The 25,356-nt window shown below is 37.5% G+C and overlaps 1 protein-coding gene across 14 annotated transcripts in view; it reads left to right on the top strand.

Annotated features, from left to right (window-relative positions):
• The window catches only part of ZNF385B (zinc finger protein 385B), a 169,489-nt gene that overhangs the window by 101,200 nt on the left and 42,933 nt on the right, over positions 1 to 25,356 (top strand). For 13 of the 14 annotated variants that reach the window (XM_068685843.1, XM_068685844.1, XM_068685845.1 and 10 more), the window contains one exon: positions 10,195 to 10,325. The exons of the other annotated variant lie outside the window; for it this stretch is intronic. In XM_068685843.1, coding sequence (XP_068541944.1) covers positions 10,195 to 10,325 — 131 coding nt within the window. The remainder of the gene's footprint in view (positions 1 to 10,194; positions 10,326 to 25,356) is intronic. 14 annotated transcript variants of the gene reach the window in all.

Raw genomic sequence — 25,356 nt, 5'->3', positions numbered from 1 at the left:
AGTAAAGCACACAATTACAGAAGCCCTGATTTGTTTGGACTTGTTGGTTGCCCACTGTCTCATAGCACCTAACATCACAAACGCACTATGTTGAAATGAAAGGATTATTTATTTCTGAGTCTCACACTGTGCGTATGTTTAAATGCTGTGGTGGAGGTGGACTGTAGCCCTGGGTACTAAGGTAAGCATCATGACACCGATTAGCAGTGGGAACTGGGACTGCATGGTCTGTTTTATGCTTTTGTTTTGCTAAAATGTTTCACGGTTGTGTGATCTTAGCTAACCTCTGCAGCTTCTGAATACTCTAAGGCACTGGTGATCTATAGCACTTCTATTTTCTGAAACATTGACAATTTTTTATTAGACAGAAAGCTAAACTTTATTAATCAGTGAACCTGGTTTCCATGGCAGACAGTTTCAGTAGAGCACTTTCAAAAACCTGTATTGCCTGTTGATACAATCTTTTTATCTGATGGACATTTAGGGAGTAATGCCAAAAGAAGATCTTAGAAAAGGAAAATGAGAAACAACTTGTGTAACCGAGTTTTCCAGAGGTGACTGTGTAGAAAGTGGGAAAAGCAAATGAAGCATGAAATTATCTGAGCCATGACGACTTTTAAGAGAGTTGATAATTGTCTAATTGGTTAAATGGTTAGACACATCTGTGAGGTTGTGTCTGGGTCTAGACTCACTTTTAACTTTGTGTACACTGCTGCCAAGCTGCTGTGTTGGGGTATTGAAGTGGAATAAGGAGAAAGAAGCCAAGTGCAGACATAAATGCTCCAAATGTAAAAGATAAGGTGTGATGGCTTTATGTGAGCATTAACAAAATGGTAACCCATCAACATTCTCTTTGATATACTTGTTTGTTGTTAGTGGATAGCAGCTCAGGACGTCCTGAAGGAAAGGCTGTGTTGAGCTTCACTAAAAATTAGATGATGAGCTCAGTTGTGTCAGAATTTGGGATAAAAGGACTAGATATTGAGAAACATCTTATCATATGAGAAGTGTAGGGGAAATTCACTCTCTAGAAAGCAAAGTGCAACCAGGTTCTATCCCCAGTATTATGGAACTTTTAAGGTGGTGTAAATTGAGTCTTTTTTTTTTTTTACAGCTGTTCCTTAGTAGGGACACTTCAGTTTGTAAGGAAACACTGTGTTAAATCAAAGGATACTTTTATACTCTCCCCTAATAATTTTTCCATTTTCTAGATAAAGGTACTTATTTTAAGAAGTTGCTCATCACTATACAGCAGTTCCCTAAAGGGGAAAAAGCGCTTGGGCTTGTACTGGCATGGTAATAAACTGTTGGCACAGTTACTGTGTTGAGATCCTGAGATAGTTACTGTGCTTCATCCTGGGACGCTAACTGTTTCAATGTCCAGGACCCAAGAACACGCATCTAAGACAAAACAAAACAAAAAACAATAAAAACAAACATGGGATGTAAGTTGTCCTATGCTCTAGACAAGATTGTGGCTTCAGTAGGCTGGTGGTGATATTTTTTCTTTTCATTAGAGATGACAGCATAAAAGCAAATAGTGCTTTCTCATTGCACCTTTGCATTGGGAGAGTGGAAAACACAAGGGGGGGGGGGGGGGCAGATGATTTGAGTAAAACAACAAAAGAGATCCTTAGGATTTCAGAGAGATCTCTGTATAAATGGCAAGAGAGCTGAAAAAGAAACAGCTGTTTTCGCTGTGTTTTATATATTATTTTTTTTCTGTCATATTTGGACAACTTCAAAAGAGAAAACAACTCCAAAGCAGCATTTCCCAGAACCAGGTGGGAACAGAGGAGAGGGCAGAGTTGCTCAGGCTGTGGGTACCAGAGGAAGAGGTCTGAACAAGCCAGGAGTTTCCAAGAAAAAGAAGCTGGAGTGGACTGCAAAACTAGCTGACCTCAATGCAGGCAGGAGTATTGCATTTATTAATAGTTGTCACTGTTTGTTTAGATTAAAATCCAACTTACTGAACTAGATGGTGTTAAGATGTAACAAGCCGCTCTGCTTTTCAGTCAACCAAATCATCTTGTTTAGTTTAGAAAATTATAAGAAAATTAGCTCTTTAAATTACTAATGACAAATATTTCCATACTGCCTACACATAATAAGAAATTGTGGTTCTGCTGCAGCCAGAATGTTTCTTCTGAATACATGTATTAGTGAAGAATGGTCCTCATTTTACCTAATTGCTTAAGCTTGAGAAGGAGCCAGTACCAACAGATATGTATTAATACTAGTATAATACTTCTAGAGTTTGTTTGACTTGGGAATATAAATATTGCAAAAAGTGTGTGGAGCAATGTAGCATGATTGCTGTAAAATTCAATCTGGGTATTGCACTAGTGTGCACTGGATTCTCTGCTGCAAGAATCCAGGCAAGACTGGAGGCAAAAGGAGAAAGAATGCTGATGTGGGTCACATTCTGTAAACCTGGGAAGGGATGGAGCTCTCCCAAAAGTTAGGAGCAGATAATTGTAAGTTATTTAAGGAAAATGTAAGGTTGTCTGTTCAATTTCTAATTATTGGACTACTCTGCATATTCCATCTTTGTGCTATCTTATATATAAAACCTACAGCGATTCTAGTTATTTCAAACTACTAGAAATGCAGTACAACTGCAAGGAGAGTAAGAATTTCTTGATCAATGTTTTGATCTACGTGTCTCTAGAATAATGAAATTACAGTTTTCTGTAGTTATCCATCTATGCTCCCACCCCCTACTATTGATAGACATCGCTATTTGTTCTCCATGATTTTGGTGTACAAAGTGTTGAGATTAGGAGAAGAAATATTATTGTATTTCTCTATATATATTATTATTATTACAGTAAAGATTTTCTGATTGCCTTCATATCAAATGTATGTATGGTATTTACAATATTTAGTCTGCATAAAACATTGGAGAAAGAATATTAAAAAATCATAGAAATTAGTGATTCCAAGTCAGTCAGATTTATGTTTTTATTTCAGAATCCTTTTAAGAAATACATGCAATATATAGTTATACTTCTTTTTTTTCTGATTGTAAATAAGCTATATATAATCATCAACACTAGGTAAGTAAGTAATGGTCGACTTTTTGGATTGATGAAATGGCAGAAATTCCATTAATTTCAGCAGCATCAAGTTTCAATTAATTTTTGGTATTGACCTAGTCAGTGGAATCCTACACGTATTTGAAAAGTAGAAATACTTCATTTCATGGTATCTGATTTTATACAAAAAGAGAATATGGAATTCTGTTAACATGTCTTAATAATACATTTATTTCTAGATGATAATGGAAATAGTAACTTAAAGCATACTGTAAATCACATTTTAATTTGCAGGGACAGAATTATTTTCATCATCTGACGTGTTTTTTAGATAGTTCATACTTGAGCACAAAGATCTTAAACTGCACATTATATAGGTTATTTGTACATTGCAGTGAAGTTGCATCAAATGCCTCTGGCTTTTTTGAAACAACCACTGAAAAAATAAATACAAAATAAATTTTGTATGCGTATGTTGCTTTGCAACATAGGCCTGGGCTAATGCTTTCTCATAACTTGTGTTAAGATGCTTATGCAGAGTGCTTCTTGCTTAAGAATGCTGTTGAATAGTTGTAAGCTCTGTAACAGTTCTTGCTGTCTCTCCTTGTGGCTTCTGAAAGAAAAACAAAACAAAACAAAACAAAACAAAAAAAAAAACACACAAAAAAAATCTTTGAGGATTGTATCCATTTTTAGTTGTCAGACTGATGAGGGTGTACATGTATGATTTGTGCTGTTTAAGTCAGTTAACATCTCAGTGGAAGGTCTGATTGGTCCTTTGGTTTCTGAATAACATTTGAAGAATGAATTCAGTGCATCCCAAGTTTTAAAAGACGTGTAAGTTACTAGCTCTGGTGATAACCATATTAACCCTCAAAGGACCTGCATCCTCGTTCATTAATGAATTAGTTTGCATGGTGCCCTGGGGACACAGAAGTTCTTAGTATTTTTCCTATTGTCAACTGGGGGCTGTGTCATATCTCACACATACTGAGGTTTTGTTTCAAGGTATTTTTAAAAACAAGTTACATTGTCTGGATAGAGAATATATTTTCGGATCATGTTAATTTGCTGTTAGGGAAGCTGCTGAAGGAGTGGCCTTCTCTCTTCTTTACTACTTTACTTTCAACACAATGCAATTTATGGATATCATAAATCTCATTTATCATAATTTTATATTATAAGGAATCAATGTTTTGCTGATTGAATTCTAAAAAAAAAAAAAATGCTTTATTTCTTCACATTGTTTTGTATTTAAGAGGCGAAAATGTCTTAAACTTCATGAATATTAATGAATATCCTTGAATAGCTTTTACCTTAAGCATTTTGATATCAGCACCTGCTTTTCAGAAACTCAGAAGTATTTTACTTGGAATCCACTTTTTTTTTTTTTAGCAGATTATCTTATGTGTGAAAAGGAGCACATGACATTCTGTAATGCCCATGTATAGCAATATACAACAAGCAATATTAGAAGATTCTTAAATCATGTAAGCTTTGAGAAAGAAAAAAGACTAGTATTCTATTGCTCAATATAGAGAGATATGGTAGGTGCTCTGGTGACAGATGTCATATGAATACCAAAATTAAAAAATTTAGTAACATTCAAGTGACTAATTTTGCCTCTAATTTATGGTGAAAAAAATCATGCTATTGAGTGTAGCTAGGTCTGCGACATGATGAAATGGAGGTATTGGAACCTTGGCAAGATACCTATTGATTTTTATTTATTTTTTTTTAATGGGGTGCTTTTCTGTAGTTAGGTGTTGATTTCTTTTTTTAAACATAATGTAATTATACCAATTTTCCCATAAAGGTGCATAAAAGCAAGTGTAGGCTTGGCTGTGTTTTTCTTTTTTTTTTTTTTTTTTTTTTTTTCCTGTGTTTGTTTTGTTTTACGTCACAGGCAATAGAGCTGAATATAGTTTTATAGTTATGAAAGCCTAGGTACTACCTCTGGCTCTAACCTGTTTATAGAACAGTTTTTGAGGCACATGCTGAAATAAATGTTTCTGACAACATTCAAAGCTTCCACTGACAAAATTAATAAATTTAACTGAAAGCCGTGGAGACTCAGATAAAGGTTATGGGTGAATGCATGCAGAATTCTTTCAGAATTGTTCCATGAAACATTTCAAACATGTTCTGCCTGGTCTTAAGGCTGCTTGAACTTTGAAGGAAAAAGCTGTAAATTGAAATGACAGTGTGAAGTGTAAAGGCAGGGTGACTGTGCATACTGTGGTTGCAATCCGTAACAAATTCAGCCAACGTGCAAAACAAAAGGGACAAGTTGTCACCCCCTGCCCCTTGAAGGGATACTTTTGGTTCAAGCAGTGTCTGAAAAATGCCTCACTAAAAAGGTCAAGGGAGGAGAAAACCCAGGATTCACCCATCCCATCAGTTGTTCACATGTTGCTACGGTTCCCTGACTGGGTGAGACAACTAAACGTTGCTCTAGAGAGTGATGGCTCCTTATAGCCAGAAATGGTCAGACAATTCAAGGATGAGAAAGCCAGCATGTCCTCTCCCTAAACTGAAACTTTGATGTAACTGGTGGTGGGTGTCGATAACTCAGATGAGGCCCCTTTAATGTTTTACCCAATACTGTGTTGGGCACAAGTTAAACAAAGATGACCACATGCAGTGTGAAGTGGATGCAGATTGTCCAGTCCATACAAATTTTTTTACAGGATACTTTAATTCAGTCCTGATAGCACTTCAGTTACTCTTCCACTTACTCCTGGCTTGACTGTGGACTTCTTCCTTGGATGTGAAGACCGTCGTGTTGTGTTAACATCTTTAAGTAATTAAAAATGGGAAGGAATTGAATATGGCTCTAGATTTCTCTACAGTGACCTTTAGTGAAAGCTTTCCAAGACCATGCTCTCAACTTTGAAAAGAGTAATTTGTTTCTTTATATATGCTGAAATTTTTCACAAAATGTCTTAGATGAGTAATTTATGATTTTGTATGATATGTGTAATATGCACACATACAAAAATACTGACACAAATTAGAGGAATTAACGTGCAGGCATTACATGTTTTTGTGTGTTTGTATGTGATAGAAAATGGTCTTCTTCTTCAAGAGAAAATCAGAGGTAATATTTTCACAAGTAGTTTTCAGAGGGGTGCAAAGGGAGCAGTTGTGTGCTTGGATTTCACTGGACTTGACACCTCTCTTGAGCTAGTTGTGTTTGCCTCTGCCTCGACTGTGATCTTGCCAGTTGTGCCTTCTGCAGTTCTGTGGAGGAGGAAAAGAAGAGCAGGGGAGTTGCTGGAGACTTGTGACCCTTTGCCACCTGCCAGGCTGTCTGTAACACATCTTTCACTGGTACTGCCATGGGAGAGACTGGTACAAAACTTTCCAAATGCTCCCCCCAAAATATTGCTTTAATTGCTTAATTATGTGCCTTTATTTTTAGACACAGATCAAGTTTGGATAAAGACAACAAAGTCTGATCTTTGTAAAGCCTTCAGTGGCCCAATGAGTTTCAGAGTGCATGAAGCCATGTGTACATGGTAAAGACAAGCAGAACACATTACACAGGGACTTGCTTTTGAGATGTGTAGGAGGAAGAAAAGTTTTTTTTTTTAAATGAGACATTTTGGATCAGACGAGTTTGTTTTCCCTCTCCTAGACAACAATCAAGCAGACCAGTTGAGGTTTGGTGCATAATTTTGGCAGTCTGTTGCTTTCATCCCCTGTGCTTAGGTAGCTCCCACAGTGGTAGTCACAAATGAAGTTTTTGTTTGTTTGTTTGTTTGTTTGTTTTTAAGGTTAGAAATTACAAATTTGAAATGAGCAAATGAATTTACAAGAAAGATCAGTTATATTTATGCCAAAGACTAGTAGTTTAAAACAATCTGTGTTTGACATGGTAAATTGTCTTTATCATTAAAATGCTAATGAAATGGTAAACATCTGTTAAATTTATGATAATGAAGCTTGTCAGCTACATCTTTCTTATGCCAGTATTCCTGCTTAGCTCAGGTCTGCATACAGACCTGGTGTAGTGATGGCAAAAATCTATTTGACTTTTTGAAGAAATGCCAGTGGAAAAGTATGCCCTGTTCTGTTAGATCAGATCATTGTCCTGAAGTGCTTCCTCCTCTAGTTTGGGTCATCCTTGCCTGATCATTCTTCCAGAGGCTTTCAGACGTGAGTCTGAAAATCGAACTTCAGTCAAACAGGACCACTGGTATATGGTCGGCAAAAGTAGGAGTAGTAAACAGCAAAACAGAAGTGAACAAATTTATTATTAATGCCTACACTAATCAATCTGGTAGGTGTGTATGTTTTCTATTCCACAGGGGCTCTGAATGTATCCTAATCTAGTGATCATGCATTATGCTGGCAGCAGAAACACCATGGGCTGCTAAACTGTGGGCAGATTTCAGATGTATTTTAAATGATCTGTACTCAGTTGAAGCATACAATGAAGATTGCATTGTTTAGCAGAGGATGCTAATAGATTTTTAATTTTTAAAATTTTTAGGCCAAATGTTTTCTATACCTCGGTTATATATAGCATCACAAACCTCGCTTAGTTCTGATTTTAAATACAAGTCACAATTTAACTCTATTCTGTTGTCTTTTTTTCTGTAAAATTTAGTTAAAAGATGTAACCATATTTAGCTTCATTGCTTCATATTTAGCTTCATAGCTTAATTGAAGTGTGTATATGCAAAGAGAGGACAGATCTTTTTTAACTCCGTGCATCTTTAATTGCTTCTGAACTTCAAAGAGAAACTTGTAGAAGTTTGATGATGATGGCACTTTATGGAGTTTAGGTAATTGAATACAGTGTAGCTGCTGTTGGAGTACAACTCTGAAATCTAAATTATGTAAAGCTACTGTTTCAGAACCAGCGAGTAGAAATAATCATCATTTTTGCAGTCAAAGATATTTTCTTTGGTTAAATCCTCTGAGATGTTGCTTTCCTGTTGATGCATTATGTTTTTTTCCATTATGGATATGAAGTAGAAACTATGGGCATGTTAGACAGCCTTTAGTTTTTTGACATTTGTGACTCCACTTGAATAAGCTTTGACTTAAATAAGCACAAGTGTCAATGAGTTACAGGGGCTCATGCAGAATGCAGGGTTTAACTGACTTAAAGATCTGAAAAAAACTTGCATCTATGAAAGTATTGGGGTAGGAGAAGAGATAAAATATTCTGGAATATTTTCTCAATATCTCAAGCATATTTTTCCTTTCAAGTTGTGCAGCTCAGTTGGGATGGAGTCCTAATAGTTTTCTCTCTGTAGTTGTCAATGACCCATCTTTCTGCTATCCTCACCCTTTGCCTGTAGAAGGAACAGAGAATAGATTATAGCCTGTTACTCATCTGCTAGGCCATAATACAATGTTTACTATGCTGCAGCTGTGATCAAATTGACTGTGTCTCCAACATCTACAAAATTTGAGCTCAGGGCTAGTTTCAAGTGTTTGGCCATCCAATAAATTCATGCAGCCCCATCTGGCTTCTGAACTCTGCTTTCCTCTCAGATACTATAGAATGAAGAAACTACAGGTTTGAAGTCATGTCTGTGGATGCAAAGCGAAGAGATGAAGAAGGAGGAAAATTTCTCTGCCTGGAATTTTGCATGTCCCTAATAGGGAGATGCAAATTATTTGATTTTGTGGGAGAAGAGAGGGAAAACTGCTTGGTTTACTTTTCTCCTTTTTTCTCCTCCTGAGTTTAAAAAGCTCTGACAACTTCGATGAGAGAGAGAGAGAGAGGAAAAAAAAAAAAGTTTAGTTACTGTGTCAGCTCTGTTTGAGACCAAAGAAGCTCCCTAGAGAACTGTTACACTCCTGGCTGATGTGCTGGCCACTGGTGAGCAGGAGAGGGAAGTAATGATGGAGAAATTCTGGCAGAAGGGACCTAGAAGAGAGGCAGAGAATGACTCACCCTCCTGTAAAGACATGGGACACTTGTGGCTTGACATAAGGAGGGGGTTCTTCACAGAGAGGGTGGTTGCACACTGGAACAGGCTCCCCAGGGAAGTGGTCACTGCACCGAGCCTGTCTGAATTTAAGAAGAGATTGGACTGTGCACTTAGTCACATGGTCTGAACTTTTGGGTAGACCTGTGCGGTGTCAAGAGTTGGACTTGATGATCCTTAAGGGTCCCTTCCAACTCAGGATATTCTATGATTCTATGATTGTGTTCCAGTGCCTGCTCAAGTCTGTGTTGAATTATTTATTCAACCCAGGAAGGAGCATCTGAATTTTGTTGTTTGTTTTTTAGTTAATTTTTGATTTCAGTGAATGGAAATATTGTTTGAAATCTATTTTGTTTGATTTCAGGGGGGAAAAATTACTCCCACAGGCATAGCTGGAAGCAGTGTGCTAGGCATGCTGTCGTGTGGGTAAACAGTTAGTTACAAATGAATGTTTGGACATCTGTGCCTTCGCATTCCTTTGGGGTCTTGTTGGGGAGTGATTCTCAAGTGTATACAGCAACAATTCCAGTATGTGCATTTCTGGAAAGCCCACTTTTGGGGAGAAAGATTTGTGCTCCAATTAAGAAAATGTTGATTTGCATTGCGTGTAGAGAGTTTGTGTATGTGCAAGCTGATTATCTGTTGTCCATTTTCTAATATTTGCATTGCACTGTAAAACAGAAGGAATTAAATATATATATATACATATATATATAAAATATGAAATGATGTTTGTACAGCACCTAATAGTTACAGAAGCTGCTGGAAGAAGAAAAATCAAACACACAGCTCACTGTTTGGAAACAGACCTCTGGATTTCAGCTTGCATGTACTGCCTGTGCTAGCTGATCTAATAGGCAACCATGAATTGCAAAAGCATCTGACTTCCATGGGCGCCCATCCTGGCCTTTTTGGCACAGAAGATTTTTTCAGCTTTAGGAGGATTTATTCTACCTGCCAGGGTGATTTATATACCATATGTCTCCTCTTCAGCTTCAGAGTATGCATGGCCATAGGGAAGTGTTCTGCCTCATCGCTAGTGTGTGGAAATAGGTTTCTTTTAATGATATTAACTCCTGCAGAGCCACTTCATTACCTCCATGCATTATTTGTTCTTGGCGGTTGTGTCAGCAAGAGATAGCTATGCTGTGTGTAACGTGAAAAGGAGAATACTATGAATTCCTGGTTTTGTTTGCTCTTGGCAGGCACTACTACACTTCCCACCCTTGTGCGCACACCTGCCTTGATGATGCAGCCTTCCCTGGATATCAAACCCTTTATGCCCTTCCCCGTGGACAGCAGTTCTGCTGTTGGATTCTTCCCAAATTTTAACACAGTAAGTAAAGGTGCTTCTGCATTTAGTTTCACTGTAATGTTTTCCAAGCCAGTTAAAATATGCAGTATTGAAACAAGCCTAGTTTTAGTAGAACCCTGTTTTTTGTCTGTGCTGTGATTGTTACTGTTCCCTCGTGTGAAAGTCTCAGGCTGTTACCCAACCTTCTTACTGCAAATGGGCCCCATCTTTTTTTTTTTTAAACTTGGTATGTGAGGGCATTGTTTGCACACAGAAAAGGCCCATGGTAGAGCTTTAATGAGTAATGGCATAATTTTGAGTGTTTACCTGAGTGTATATGTTTCCATGAGTTGGGAAAAAAAAAATAATAAAAAAGAAAAAGAACAAGAAAGAGAAAAAGCTAACGGAAAAACCAGACTGGCAGGTAAGGCCTAGATCCTCCACTGACTTAAACATGTTGAGTGCACTGAAACTAGTATTTTGCATGCTGCCACTCAGTTTTGCTTGTGGAGCTAATTCAGCATAGAACAAATCGGCAAACAGTAAGTTAATAGCAACAGGAAGAAACTGCTCCAGGTAATTTCTGCTGAGTCAGCAAATATGCTTTGCTCATCCATGACCGTTGCCTCACGGTTGTCACTGTTGCTGTGGAGGGACGGGAAGGGGAGCACTATCACTGCCAGCAGGCAGGGATCAACTGAGCCACCACCAAACATTTCCTTTGCAAATTTTCCTTCTGTCTGAAGTTAATACAGCAAGAGGATTTATTCTTCTTCCTGATTTGCAAATAAACCTTGCTGACAGGCCTTGTGTTTGAGCACACAGTACTGTGGGATGGTTATAAGGTAACATATATCCAGCTTCTTTCAAATGTTGGCAGCCCAACTTATTTTATAAACTGTAGCAAATATTATTAATTCATTACAAAACAGGCATGTAAAGTTTGTGTGTTTGTGGGAGATGTGAGGTTATTCACGTGTACCGATCTGGAGGGTACACACACATACTTGTGTACAAAGAGAGAAAAGATGAAAATTCAGGTATTTTTAAAGTGCAGGAGTCAAAACTTAATACAATTTAAGATAGCAGTATGTCATGCTCATCTCCGGGGCATGATGCAATTCATATTCATTTTCATTTGTCTAATACATTTGAGAATTTTGTTATTGATTTTTCTGTTTTCCAGTTGCACTGGTATTATAGCTGAGCTTTGTCACAGAAGTGTACATAAGTCTTAGAGAACCTTTTCTTTAGGGATGCTCTGGTTGTAGTCAACCATTATTTGCATGCCAGTGTTTTTATTGAATTTCTGAGCTGCTGTAGCCTCTAGAGGCAGATTAATTTGTATATTTAGGCTGTTTTTGCCTATGTACACTGGCTTACATTTATCTAGGTTACATTCTATTTGCCTAATTGCCAGAGTGTTTATCCTTCACACCTGCCATTTCTCTCCAAACTTCTATGAGTTTTATTAAAAGAGAAGCCTGGGGTCATCAGCAAATATCTTCTATTCCTCCCTTGGAATTCTTGATAATTATCTAAAATCACACTGTCATGCACCACAGACACCACATTCTTAAATGTTCCTTTTGGAGGATCAGTATTTCAGCACTACACTATTTCTAATTCATAGACTTTGCCATTTATCTTGTATGTATTGATTTTCCTTAATAGCCTTTTATAATGGACTTTAAAGCTCATTGGAAAACTAAATCATTCATAGTTATCTTCTGACAGGCACAGTGAACACCAGTTGTCATACATTTCCCTTCTTTTTAACTTAGCACAACCTTTGCAAATGTACATTTCTATGCTTTTTTTTTCTTCTTTTTTATCAAAGTAAATACAAATGGGGGGAGGGTGGAGAGGGAAGATGTGTAAATAAATAAATATAATAAAGTCTAAATCCTTTTTCCAGAAGATCAAATTTGAGTAAACATAACCAAAATTCAGTTCACTCATGATGTATGCATCTTCAAAAGTTCCTTAATTTTTCTTCTCATGCAGTACCAGAGTATTGGAAGAGCTTTTGCCACACACATGCACATACACACCATCATTTGCCTTACAAATTAATCACTCACAAGAGGACTTGTCAAAGGCTGTGGTCAGTGACACCTCTGGCATGCAACTCTGAATCTCTTTGCATTTGGTAGGACTGAGGGAACCGCCAGCACATGCCAGGGCCACTGTTCATCCTTTCATATGTTCACTGAAGGTAGGAAAAAGAAATGTGGTCTCGAGAGAAAACTTCTCTGCATCAACCTGTTTATTTTTCAGTGGCAGACAGATACAGAAGTGTTTTTTCTAAATCCTGTCAGGAGGTTATTTCTAACTTAATTTCAGTGGCCTGAAAAATAAAAGTTTCTTGTTTCTTCTCTTTGAAGAGCTTGATACTGCCACTACCAGGTCACAAAGAATAAGGTAAATTATATTAAATAGAAACATGTTTAAAGGAATACCCCCTACCGTGTTTCCAAAATAACTTCCTTTATTTATGGAAATATATTTAAAATCTGAGGTAAATCCTCTTTTTATATAGGTAACTTTGACAGTTTTCAATTCTGAAAACATCTGTGGTGCTACAGATGAAACATCAGTGTTCCCATTTCCTTTGTGAACATTTTCTGATCACATGCTTCTCTCCACATGGGGTACTTTCAGACAAAATGCTGAGCAGACCCTGATTTTTTAAAAGGAAAGAATACCCTATGTATATCTTATTTTCTTGACAGAATTGTGTGATTTAGTTTAAGATACCTCTCTGCTGTTTCTCATAAATCAGCAGTAGTTCTAAAAATAATGTGGGTGTGTGCATAGTACTTAGCAATTCATGCTCCAAATGGTTTTTTCTTTGTTCCTTAGGACTTGGCCTTATTATGTAGGCCAAATTAGTTGGGGATGCTGGTACTGACTCTTTTGGATACATGCCTTTATTCCTCAGCTAGGGAGCTTTTTTTTATTATTTATTTCAATGCATCAGCCAGAAAGGGATCTTCTGAGTGCAGAATAAAGGACTCCAAGCAGCAAGGTGTTGCAGAACAGGTGCACTGTTCTTTCCTGGACTTCTCGGAGCACTGGCAACTAGTTTTGTCATTTTAGGACAAGTGTGATCAGGTTGTCACAGCCTGAACATGGGCTGGTGCATGGAAGGACAGGAGTGCTCTCAGAAGTGCTGCAGCAACAGGGGACAGCATGTTAGTCCTGGCATCAAGTTCTGTAAACTCTTACTCAGTTACTTGTATCCCTCTGTATGAAATGCATAACTTGAATCAAATTTTTGGCTAGTATGACTTAGAATATTTTTTATTTATAGTAGAATGGCATCCAGGAGGTTCCCAAATTGGTACCTCCAGTTTGGAACAGAAGCTGTGCAAAAAGGTATTGTTTAAATACAGATGCTCTTTAACACGCAAAAAAAGACTAATGATTCCTTAACATGTAAGATCTTGCATGTTGATTACATTTTAAGATCTGAGAGACTTCAAAGTATATAATGTTAGTGAAAATCAAAAGTAAGATTATCACAAGTTTTAATTATGTCCCCTTTGTGCATCTATTATAATGCAATCTTTGGATTTTATCTCACCAGCTTTCACCACAAAGCTTCATCTTCCTTACCAGTCTTTCTCTGCACATTCTTGATGCATTTTATTATGTCATCTGTTCTGTGGACTGTATGAGGAAAATATGCTTTGTGGTCACATCACAGAAGGTTATATCTATGCATGAGCTAAAATGGATGAAAGCAAAGTTTTATCTTACAAAGCAAACTGAATGATCACTGCCTGCATCTCCCTGTAAGGGATGTATAGTCCCCAGGAAAAAAAAAAAAAAAAAGCACTGAAAACTCCAGCACATTCTACCTTGTCCTGAAATGAGAGCAGCACTGCTTGATTCAAATTTAGTTGAAGTGGTGTAGCCAGGGACCTGTCGATTTGCACAAAAGCAGTATCAAAAGCAGTATCAGCAATTTCTGAGATTCCATCATCATAGAAAATAATCAGCAATTCATATGCTTCCTTCCAAGTTTGTTATGGCCTCAGGGGTAATCAACAATTATAGTATCTCTTGTAGCATTCACATTAGTGAGATATTTTCCATCTAACTATACGACAATTGGTTTCTAAATGCTGGTTTGTGCCTTCATAGTTTAGAGGACTCAGGGGTTAATGTGGCCTGGTTGCTGCCTCAGAGTCTATTTCTCTTCCAGTAGGTTATGCTGAGTCTTTGCATTACAGTTCAGATCTCCCCTTGCAAAGCAGACCAGAAGTATTTTACATTTGCCAGGGAAGGTGAGCCAGCTGGAATAGCCTACAGGAAGGGAAAGAGGAGCTGACTGGTAACATAGTCAGATATCTCTGTCTTTTCTCCATCATTAGCCTTGCCTGGACTAAGTATCTCTGGCCTGTACCCAACAAGACTACCGGCAGGGACTAATTTGCTCTTTCCTCTTCTGCATTTTCAATTATGTTCCTCATTTTTAGATGCTACTTCTCTGGTTCTCGTTTGCTCTCCCTCAAAATTGAAGGGCCCCCTAATCAAGCAGATCAGAGCGCTGTGCCTCATATCGCCGGCTACTCACCCTGCGTGCCAAGAGCCTCTCCTGCTTTTGGCACTGCTCTGCAGTGCAGGAGCTTTCTGTTTCCTTCGCAGAATCTGAATTTCAGCCACTTAGCTGTGCTGCCATGCCAAAGTACACACTGGAGCTCAGGCTTGTATACAGGAGGAGTGGATTCCAGATGCAGCCAACTGGATGGTGCCAGGCTATTACCTACTGTCCCCTGTCCCATGCAGCCTGTCCTTGTGCTCTCATTTCCCCTTCTCCCTTCTGCACAGTGCCAAGGGAACAGAACCTGCTCTGTTCGTCTCCCTCAGAAATATTCTGCTCCTGAGAACAGGTGAAGTTTGGTGAAGTTTCATAAGGGCATACCTTGATCTCATTACCTAACAACACAGGAAAAAAAAAATGAAGCAAATAATTTAAAAGCAGTGTTTTGTAGAGTAGCTGGATATTTGGTTTGGCCTGGTTTGATTATGTTTTGATTTTTTTTGTCTTAAAAAAAAAAAAAAAAGCAAGTTTTTTGTTTGTTTGTTTTTTTTTTTTTTTTTTTTTTTTTTACAGGCCTCTTATGTGCCCTTTTTTATAGTTAGTGCAGGCACACAGATCTCCTCAGTTTTCCTCTGGTGCACTTCATGGAGCACTTCAAAGTTACCCTCCTTTACCTTTAGTTATTCTGCAGTCTGAATAATGCATGTTTTCCAGAGCATAGCCAAAATCATCCAAACTACAATATGAGGAATTGAGGGATACCTTTTATGAATGACAGAGGGGAAAAAAAAAGAGAGAGAGAGCATAATGCATATTTTCCCAGTTGTTTACAAAAGAGAAAAGATGTTCAGGAACCCCATAATAAAGCCTGAACTGTGGAAGCACAGGCTGCTGCTGCTGTGTTCATAGGCTAATTCTTGCTGCTGTGACACAGTTTTCCTCTGGCAGTGTCTGTCCCTTCCCTTTGTGTCCTTAGTCTTTTCACACCAAGCCAGGGAATCCTCCTTGTCCTTCTATGGCTCTGATGCAAATCATCAGAAACCTCTTTCAAACGTGGCATGAATTTCTGGAAGATTCTTAGTCTTTGGAGGCCCTGAAAAATGTTTATTCAAAGCATTGTATTTTTCCCACAAAGTACTTGAGCTATTTCTGTTGAAACTTTCAAAAAAGATTGAGCTTGAAGCACACACCTGGTAAGATGCACTGAGTCTGTGGAAAGGGAGGTGGAAAGGGAACACTGGAGGGAGAAGTGCTGCCAAAAGCAGGGAGTTGTCACTCACTCTTTGACAGGTTTTACAGTTGTGGTATTTCAGTTTAAAGATGTAGGTTCCTTAGCTCCTGTCAGAAATCTCTTCAAAGAACAACTCTCTGTTAAATAAGAGTCTAAATAAATATTTTTCTGACTTGTTTCTAGTCTCTAACGCATTTTATTCTTGGGGGGGTGGGAGAAGGGGGGGTGGGGAAACAACTCAAATAATAGACTGTCTTTACAGGTGATTCTCCTCAAACAATAATTGTTTGAAGATTCCCATTATCTTACATTTTCTCTAGCAGGATCTGGATGGATAAGCCTGGTTCTTTAACTTCCCAGTTTCAGCAGCCAGATAGGAAGCCCTGTCTCTAAGGAGCAAATGCATTGCCACACGCCAGCGAGAAGCAGATGTCTCCCAGCACACTGGCTTTCTACTGCCTTAACGGAATTCAATGTTGATGGTGTGGTTTTTGAAAAATGGTTCCTGAATTGTTCCACTGTTTCTGTTATTGTCCATACAAGTAATTAGGTCACCAGCCTAATTCCTTAAAGAACTACAGTTTCTGCATACAAATTCTAACATTTCCTGAGTCCTTCAGAAGATCAATTCCTTGGCTGCCTGTTTCATCTGTCTTTACAGAAAGCTGGGAATTAGTCTCCCTGACACTTCCACAGTACATATTCCTTCTCCTTGTCAGCACACGGAGTAGCCGAAAAGCTTTTATCTTCATTGAATTGCTTTCTTAAGTTAGTAGTGTCTTCATGACAAGGAAGATATTTAAAGGAGGAAGATTATTAACCATAAATATTTCAGACATTAGACCACAGAAAGATGGACTATGAGGCAAATGTCTCCTCTCACAGCAGGCAGTTGCAAAATTGCAGTCTAAGACAAACAGGGAGCGTGTGTTTCACCACTGAGCTTATAGAGATTTCAGTAGTTTCTAATTACAAGATCTCTTGTCCTAAGAAAGAATCCAGAGCACCTTTAGAAAAGTCTCAATTCTTGATGTGTCAGCTGAATGCAGAAGCACCTGCTTGTGTGGCATGCTGCCTGTACCTGCTCAGCATTCCTGCCCTCACTTACAGCTTGCTTTCATCCCACCATGAGAAAGTAAAAATTACTGAAGTGATTAATTAATAAATGACAAGAATTAGCCAAGAATTAATGGCTGTTGTACTCTCTCTTTTTGAATGTGGATATAGCTGCTGGTCTTTTAATTTAAATTCACTCAGTTTTACAGGAATTTAAGAATAGCATATGGCAATTTATAGTCATAGTGTGAAAGCTGTCTTTTGTTGGCGTTCCTGAAAACTGATGGTACACAGGTCTGAGGTCCTGACCAGCCCATTTCAACTACCTGAGCAGGGCTCATTTCAAGATCTGTAGTTTTCAACCTGGTCTTCTCTGTACACAATCTGTCTGATCCCACAGTGGATATGTACAAACTTCATATGCTACCCCAAGTTAATGCTATGGAAAGAGAATGAGATGTGTTAGAAAAGACCAGTTTTTCCCTTTGCCTACTCTGTATCTCATTTACTTAGATTTACAAACAAATACAAACAATCAGATTTTGATTATGCATTAATTTTCAGGGCAGGTTTGATTAGAAATGGAATTCTCTTTTAGAGATTCTTATACGAATACAGTGTTTTTCTTTTATTTTAATCACAAGCATTTTAAAAACTGCTTGTGTAGTGTGTGGTACTGATAAGAAAACAAACAGAAACATTATCATGTTGCTTGTGTGAAGAAAGCCTTATCCATTACTGGGGAGAGTAGATGATGGTTGTCAGCTAACATAAGAAATTTTCAGTTCTGACTTGATTCTAATTTATATTCATCTATTTTATACAATTATGCTAAAATGCATATATACATATAATTTATCAATTTTTAGATACATATTTTTAGTATGTGAAAGGTAACAAAGCTAATTAATTTCAGAAGACTAGGTTTCCCGCGTCCTTATTCTTTCCTTTTCAAAGAATTGATTGAGGCCATGAATTTGGCTCTAACTTCTCTTAACATGGTTCAGAAATGTGGAAGAAATTCATATCTACCTAAGAGGATACCTCTTATGTGCATGTGATATTGGTGTTCTGGAACAGGCTGGGAGCAAGAGAACTGCCAGCAAAACTTAAAGCAGACCCTCAAAAATAAAATTGTGAGGTCTAAAGGCATCCTTAAAGAGGAAAGCAAGAATTAGGAATCTTCCTCACCCCACACATTATCTAAGTTTTTCTGACTAGTACCTCCTCGGCTTGAGTCTTCTGTCAGGATTCTACTGAAAGGTAATTTTTCATATTAGTTTACCCATTAGTATTTTTTTTATTGTCAGATGGTAATAGACAGTGTAAAAAGAAGAGCTGTGCTCTCGGCATATGCTATTGGTTTGATTTCCAGCTTGTCTCATACAGTAGTATGTTTTTATTTTTTTCTTCATCTGAAGGGAAGATATTACTGGTAGTGTTTTTCATTTAACTTAACACAGCCAAGTGTTCTGAATAACAGCAGCCTTAATAATAAATAGCAGCTATATAGCATTTTCCATCAGAGGATTTTGAAGAGTTGTAAACATGTTATTTAGACCTTTCAACTTTTTTTTTTTTTTTTTTTCCCAAGATTGCAAATATATTTTTCCACATTTTTGAGATGAATAATACAAGTACAGTTAAACTTTGGAGCCACTAGAATCACAAATGGAAGGGAAATTGTAATATCACTTAAGTATTGCTTTAGCCTTTGGGGTTTTACTTTGTTTTTCTCAATTTTAGTCTGTCATGGTCCTCAAAACTCATCATACAGATGCAAAGTCTTGTATGGTAGTAAAGGAGTAATCTGCATGCTTTGAAAATGAAGCTGCTGATTTCTTTTAGCTGGTTCCGTTTAGTATAAAACAAAGCATTAAACCTTCGGTATTTACTTTTTTCCTTGTTTTCCATTTTTCCATTTGCAAAGGGGGGGGAATTCTCCTTTGTCCCAGCTTTTGTCCCAAAACATTTTGAGCAGCTTTCTGTTTATTTATTTTAACTACAAGAATCTCCACTCCTGTCAAGAGCAGAAAATTTAACCTTTCTTTTTTTTTTTTTTTCCTCCATAAGTTTAACCTATTTTAAATGGAGGCATCCTCTGTTTAAACGATGCAAGCAGCATAATTTGGTGTTCACATTTGCAAACTCGGTCCTTTTATGTACCTGTATCCTCACCTGTGGATAAGCCTTATATGAAACTGAGACCAAATTCAGAAGTTTTTACTGTGGTGCCTTGCCAATTCTTTGTTTTGTTGGGTTGTCTTTCTATAGACATCAAATATTATAATATATATATATATTTAATTACTACAATTTCTAAAACAGCAGTGGAATTTAATTTTTAGAACAGTTTTTTTTTTTTTTTTTTTTAAGGCTCTCCTAATGATTTTCTAAACCAGTATTTATTTTTAATGTACAATAAATATATCCATGGGTGAAAGGAAGGGAGGGTAGAGGGAATAAGAGGGAATAGTCTTAGCAATGGAAAAAAAAAAAAAAAAAGAGAGAGATAATAAAAAAAGCATTAAAAGATGTTTTTTTCATTTCTCTTTTGATCTCTATGCTTAATCATACCCTATTATATAGGGAGAAGGGAAGGGAGAGATTAAAATAATTACATTTTTACATTATTTATTTAATATTTGATTTTCTTGATTTAAGTCAAATGCAAAGATAGGGTTAACAGAAGAGCAAAAGATCGGGAAATCCCTGGTTTTAATTCAGTCAGACAGTGTAGAACATTTTTACTTTTGTTTATGTTATTCTAAGCAACTATTTTGCACTGGTTTAGGAGAGAAAAAATTTTGCTGAGAAGACCAGGATTCACACTTGGCCTCCTGAGCTCAGTCAGACAAGTTCTTGTGAATTAGACTTTCTAAATGAAACCCCAACTGAGAGCAGCCTCTGCTCCGACAGAAGACTCCCAGGCTGGTGGTGTTTCAGCCAGCTCTGCTCCTCTGACTAGGTCAAAATACAGCAAAATTGTTTGTGCTAGACTACAAGATGAATAAATGGGCCTGTCAGTAAAGATGTAGGGCTATGCTTCCCAAGTTGATGCTGAGAAAAGAAGATGAGTGCATTTCTTGTTAAAAGAAATAAGATTTAATTAAGTAGGTAAAGAGAGAGTGTATTTGAGCATACTGTTGTCACTTCTAGTACCTATAGTTCAATGGCATATTGAAAATCTGAAGAGGAGTCAGAGGAAAAACTATTGAATGGATCAAGGCTTTTATAATGAGAGGCTTAAGGAATTCAGCTTATTTGATTTACCCAAGAGACGGTTAAGAGCTGATCTGATTGCAGTGTATACAAGTGTCTACACATTCAGACATTAGGGTGCCCTTTAATCTAATTGAGTGAGGCACAACTAGATTGAGTGGTTTGTAACAGACACAGTGTGGATGTTAGCTGTGGGAATAGTTGATCATTAGCATTGCCTCCCCAGTGATGGTGTAAATTTATCTTAGTTGGAAACTTTTAAATCAAGGTCATGTTCCCTCCTTCCCCCCCAAAAAAAATAAATTAGATTCTGGTTGACCACACATTATTAGACTTTGTAATAGGAAGGACTGAAGCTCTCCAGTGTATGAGAAACTGTCATGCATTTTTCAGGAAATCAAATGTAATGGTTTCTTCTAACTTAAAACAAATCTGTAAATTGCTGTAGATGTTGCTTTCAGTATTCTGTGTGATTGCAGATACAGGTACAAAGAGAGAATCACCCTTTTTCATTTTCCTGTGCAGGCTGGACTTCAAAAGGGGAACAAGCAAGATGATAGTACACTAAGGGACTCTGCATTATGCTGTAGGAGTGGACATAAAGCAGGGAGGGGAGCCTAACTGCCGCTGGCAGGAGACAGAAAATCAATGTCCCGAGCCCAGGGTTCCAGCCCTGCAGCTATGTTGGCAGAAATAATGTAGAATTTTCAAAAATGAAATTAGCTCAACACTAACCTCTAAAAGGAAAATGATGAAGCTGAATTTATTAATATTTCATCTCTTTTAACACATAAAAGGTTGTTCCCAGCTCTGGGTGTGCTTGTGGTTGTCTTGTACTAAAAATGATGTCGAAATGTAAACTCCAAAGCTTTCTCTTTCCTTTTTATTTATTTTTTATTTTTAAGTACTCACTGTTATTTCAAGAACTCTTTCTGGGTATCTGTAGTGTCTGACATGTTAGCAACTGAATTACAGCAAGATTTTTGTTTTGCTTTAAAATGTCTTCAGGCTGATTTCCCTTACTAGTAGTAGTGTGCGGAGGTCACAGCTATCACAGCCACTGTTTTCCTTGGGGAAGCTAGAGCTTGCTGCCAAATTGATCAAGAGGGGAAGAGGCAAACACAGTGAGGAGTTGTACTCGGGGACATTTGTGTTCAGAGCACAATGCTGTTCCTGTATTTTGGGAACCATGTGGGAGGGAAGGGAGATATTAGTCCCTGCAGCCTGCCTTGCCTCAGTGAATGCAAGAATGCTTACGTATTTCTGAACTTGGGAAAATGCACTTACTCAGACTTTTAAAAAGAACAAAACGGAGAGATGCTGCTCCAAAGACACTCATGGTAAAGTTATGGACTTAATGCAGCCTGAATATGGTCCGGTTTGACTCAGTAAGATCCAAATTTCATGCTATATGTGAATACATGATGTGCAAGTACAAAGAGATGTAATTAAACAACAAAATATGATAAGAGCAATCCTCAGTTAGACCATAGGATTATGGCAAAAAACTATAATGTCACAAGTTCATTATTCTTTCTATTCTAATTAAATATTTGCACGAATCTTTGAATCAGCTGCAGACAATCTGGAAGGACTTCTCCCCTGGCTCACCTACTAGCCATTTACGTCTGCTGGCTCACCTACTAGCCATTTACATGTCTGATTTTTTGAACCCCAAAACATTGCAATGAGCATTGAGATAGAAATGTGGGGAGGTTGGGGTTGGAGACCTGCATGTTTACGGTGTAGAAGCACTTCTCTGGGGATGTGCTCTGTGCTAGCCGAGCAGGGCCAATACATGGGCATTGATGACAGAGCTGCCTCAAAAAAAGTGAGAGGTGTGCCTTAGTAGATGTTCCTGGTATTGTAAAATAACCAAGGAAATGTGAAATGGTGTAGTGTCCACTTGAACAGTATATTATTCCTAGCTTTAGCCCAATGAGAAATATGTTCTCTCTTGTGACAAAAGCATCACGAGCATGGAGAGAACAGATTATTGACAGTCTGGGCTTGCTAATCATGTCAAATGTTGCATCACAGTGATGAATTTTTTGATTTTGTGCAAGACATTTTGAATGTTTTGATTTTGTGCAAGACATTTTAACTATGTGCTCTGTTGAGTATGGCTATTCACTTCCATAACTGATTTGGCCATCGTTATATGTACGGTTGTGGTAGAAGGCTGTGTGTATCTGGCAGAATTAACAGTAAACTTCAGCATATCACCACTTTCCATGATAGCAGCATGCTCAGCTTTCTTGACACTTCAAGCTCAAGCACAGAATGAGCCCATGTCAGCACACAGCTTCATGATCAAGAAGGATGTTGAGAAGATCTGATCTGCAGGATGTTTGTTGCTGTTTGCCTAGGTACTTGCTTATAATATTTTTTAAAAGGCACACTCGTAAAGAGGGTAGCCCAGCAGTTTAGAAAATATGAGGATTTATTTTAGGTGCTGCCCTGCATTGGTAATTTATATATGTCACTCTTTGCTCCCCTTGATTGCCAGAGGTAAGCACTGGATTGTATTATCAGTTTGTTCCATATACGGTTAAAAATTTTATTTTATCAGAGTAAAACAGCACAGTATGCCTTAGAGCCACTGTCAGTGTTTGTACAGAATTTTCTTAAGTGATACTTCATTAAATTTCTCATAGCCACCTATCAATATTCTGTTTACAAATATTTTTCTGACAGACAATTTTAGATTTGACCTGAGAGTTGTCATGATAGAAAGTAACTGAGTGGAGGGCATAAATTACCAGTCACAATTTTAAACTTTGATTTGGAGATCCTTGGTTCCACTGACATGAAGCTTTATTGCTGCTGTTATGAGAAGATAGCTTTTGGGTGTAGATTTTCATTGAAGTGGTGGCAATAGTATGTATGACACTTGCTTACCATGTATTGATAGATAAATAGATCAGGAACAGAATGAAAGTTTAGAGTACGTCATTAGGTAGAAATGGCAAATATAGATCAATGCACCATCACAAGTGTAGATGTCTAATGAGCAATTTAGCCTTGCTACTTTATCAGCAGCTTGCGTTGTTATTAACTAGATACTAGGCAAGCACCAAAAGCTTCAGTTCAGATAAATATCTAAGTTTATCCAAACTTTTAAATTGAGGATCACACCTGAGCAAAAAATAATGAAAGTATTCTGGGTTTCCAATATCACAAAAAGCAGCTCTTCTTGCAGTGTAGGTTCAATTTATTCAATCAAAAGGCTTAGAAATCTTATCCAGCCTTTTTGTTTGTTTGTTTGCAGCAGCTTACATCTTAACAGGATCACTACAGTTATTTCTGAGGCCTACAAGTTGTTGTTTGTGCTGTCTGCTATGTGTAGAGACATGCTAAAATAACAAGAACTTCAGTTTAATGGAAGAAGTTCTCCTGATGCCCTTGCTCAATTTTTTCCCCTCCTTCTTGTACCTATTTTGATGTCTCTTAGTATACATGTAGTCTGGATTGCTTCCTAAAGGGCACAAAAGAAGAATCTGTGGTACCATGAAAAAAAAAAATAGGGCAGGGAGAGTTTCTGTTAGCAAGTGTTATAACAGAACTCAAGGATAAAATGAATTACTGATGATAGTGTGTAACAGGTCATATAAACTACTTTTGTACCTGAGGGCTGAATTGTGTGAAATGTAATGCAAGTTCTTAAAATGCATTCTGTGGAAAATGTAAGCTATTAGATGACATATTTTTGCCAAGCAAATTAATAGGAACCTTAGTAAGAATAGTATGAGGGGACACATCATACTGTAAACTGTTTGGAAATTGTCATCATAAATTACTTTTTAAAGGGAAACTTTCTTTACAAGCATGTTCAAAAGGGGTCAACGAATATGTAAGGATGTTTTGACTGAGATATTTTGAATTATCATAAGATTTTTTACAAAGCCCCTTAGCAAAGATTTTGAAGAAACCTGGCATAAGAGGATTACTGCAAGCCAAAAAGGTACTTGAGCGGTGAGTTGAGGAAGTTTTCTAATGGGGAAATTGTTTTTCAAGGTAGTAAGAACAAAGATAAGACAAAAAAAAAAAAAAGTGAAAGATTGTAACGAGACTGAGAGTGTACACAAGACAAATGGCTGGTGAAATTCCATCGAGATAAATATAAAGTGATGTACAGGAAATGATGAAGGAAAAGTTCACAAAACTTCACATGCAACATAATGTGCTATGAGTTGGCCATTCTCACTTGGGAGTGGAAACTTGGGTTTATGATATAGAATTCTGTGAAAAACATCTGCTCAGAGTTCAGCTCTGATCCACCCTGAGTAATATATGAAGCATTTTGAGAAGTTAGATAGAATTTGTACCAATTTCTTAGAATTGAGAAGGGCAGCAAGGATGGTCCAAGGACGGGACAACTTCTAAGTGCAGAATGATCAAGCAATGCAGATACAATTTTGTATGGGGTACAGACCTTAGAAAAATGAGTCGTATGGAGTCAGGCTTAAAGAAGAAAAATTGTTTCTTGACACAGCAGGTTGTAGGGAATGGAGCTCAGTTCTGCAAAATTTCAGATAGGAAAAAATACATAGATCAAATGCAAATATATCTGGGGGAAATGCCATGTATGTTTGTGCTGCTCTTGTTTTTCTCTTGATGACTGCATATGGCTGTTTGCAGGGGGCAAAATGAGGTGGAGGTGCAGTAGAGTTTAGCTCCTGTGTTCTTCTATGCTTTTTGATTGTCTGTTGCTGCATTAACATTTCAGAAGTGCTTCAAAAGTCACTGTCACCAACCTCAGTGGTTGTAGATGTCTCTTATATTTACATATTCTGAAACAGGAGAAAAAGAAGTACTAGTGGGAGATTACTGCTGAAACCAGTACAGATTCCTTGCTCACTGTAATAATAATCCTTGCACATTGTAATAGTTCAGATGGGTTTAGGAAGACTCATTGCAAAACAATAGTATATCCAACTTCGTTGGAAAGATGGTTTTTAATTTAACTTTTTATTAAATGAACTGAAATAAGAGAGCAAGACTAAAAGGTT

Source organism: Anas acuta, chromosome 6, assembly GCF_963932015.1.
Source record: "Anas acuta chromosome 6, bAnaAcu1.1, whole genome shotgun sequence".
NCBI lineage: Eukaryota > Metazoa > Chordata > Aves > Anseriformes > Anatidae > Anas > Anas acuta.
The sequence above is the reverse complement of the archived record's forward strand: the minus strand, read 5'-3'. Positions and strand labels throughout refer to the sequence as shown.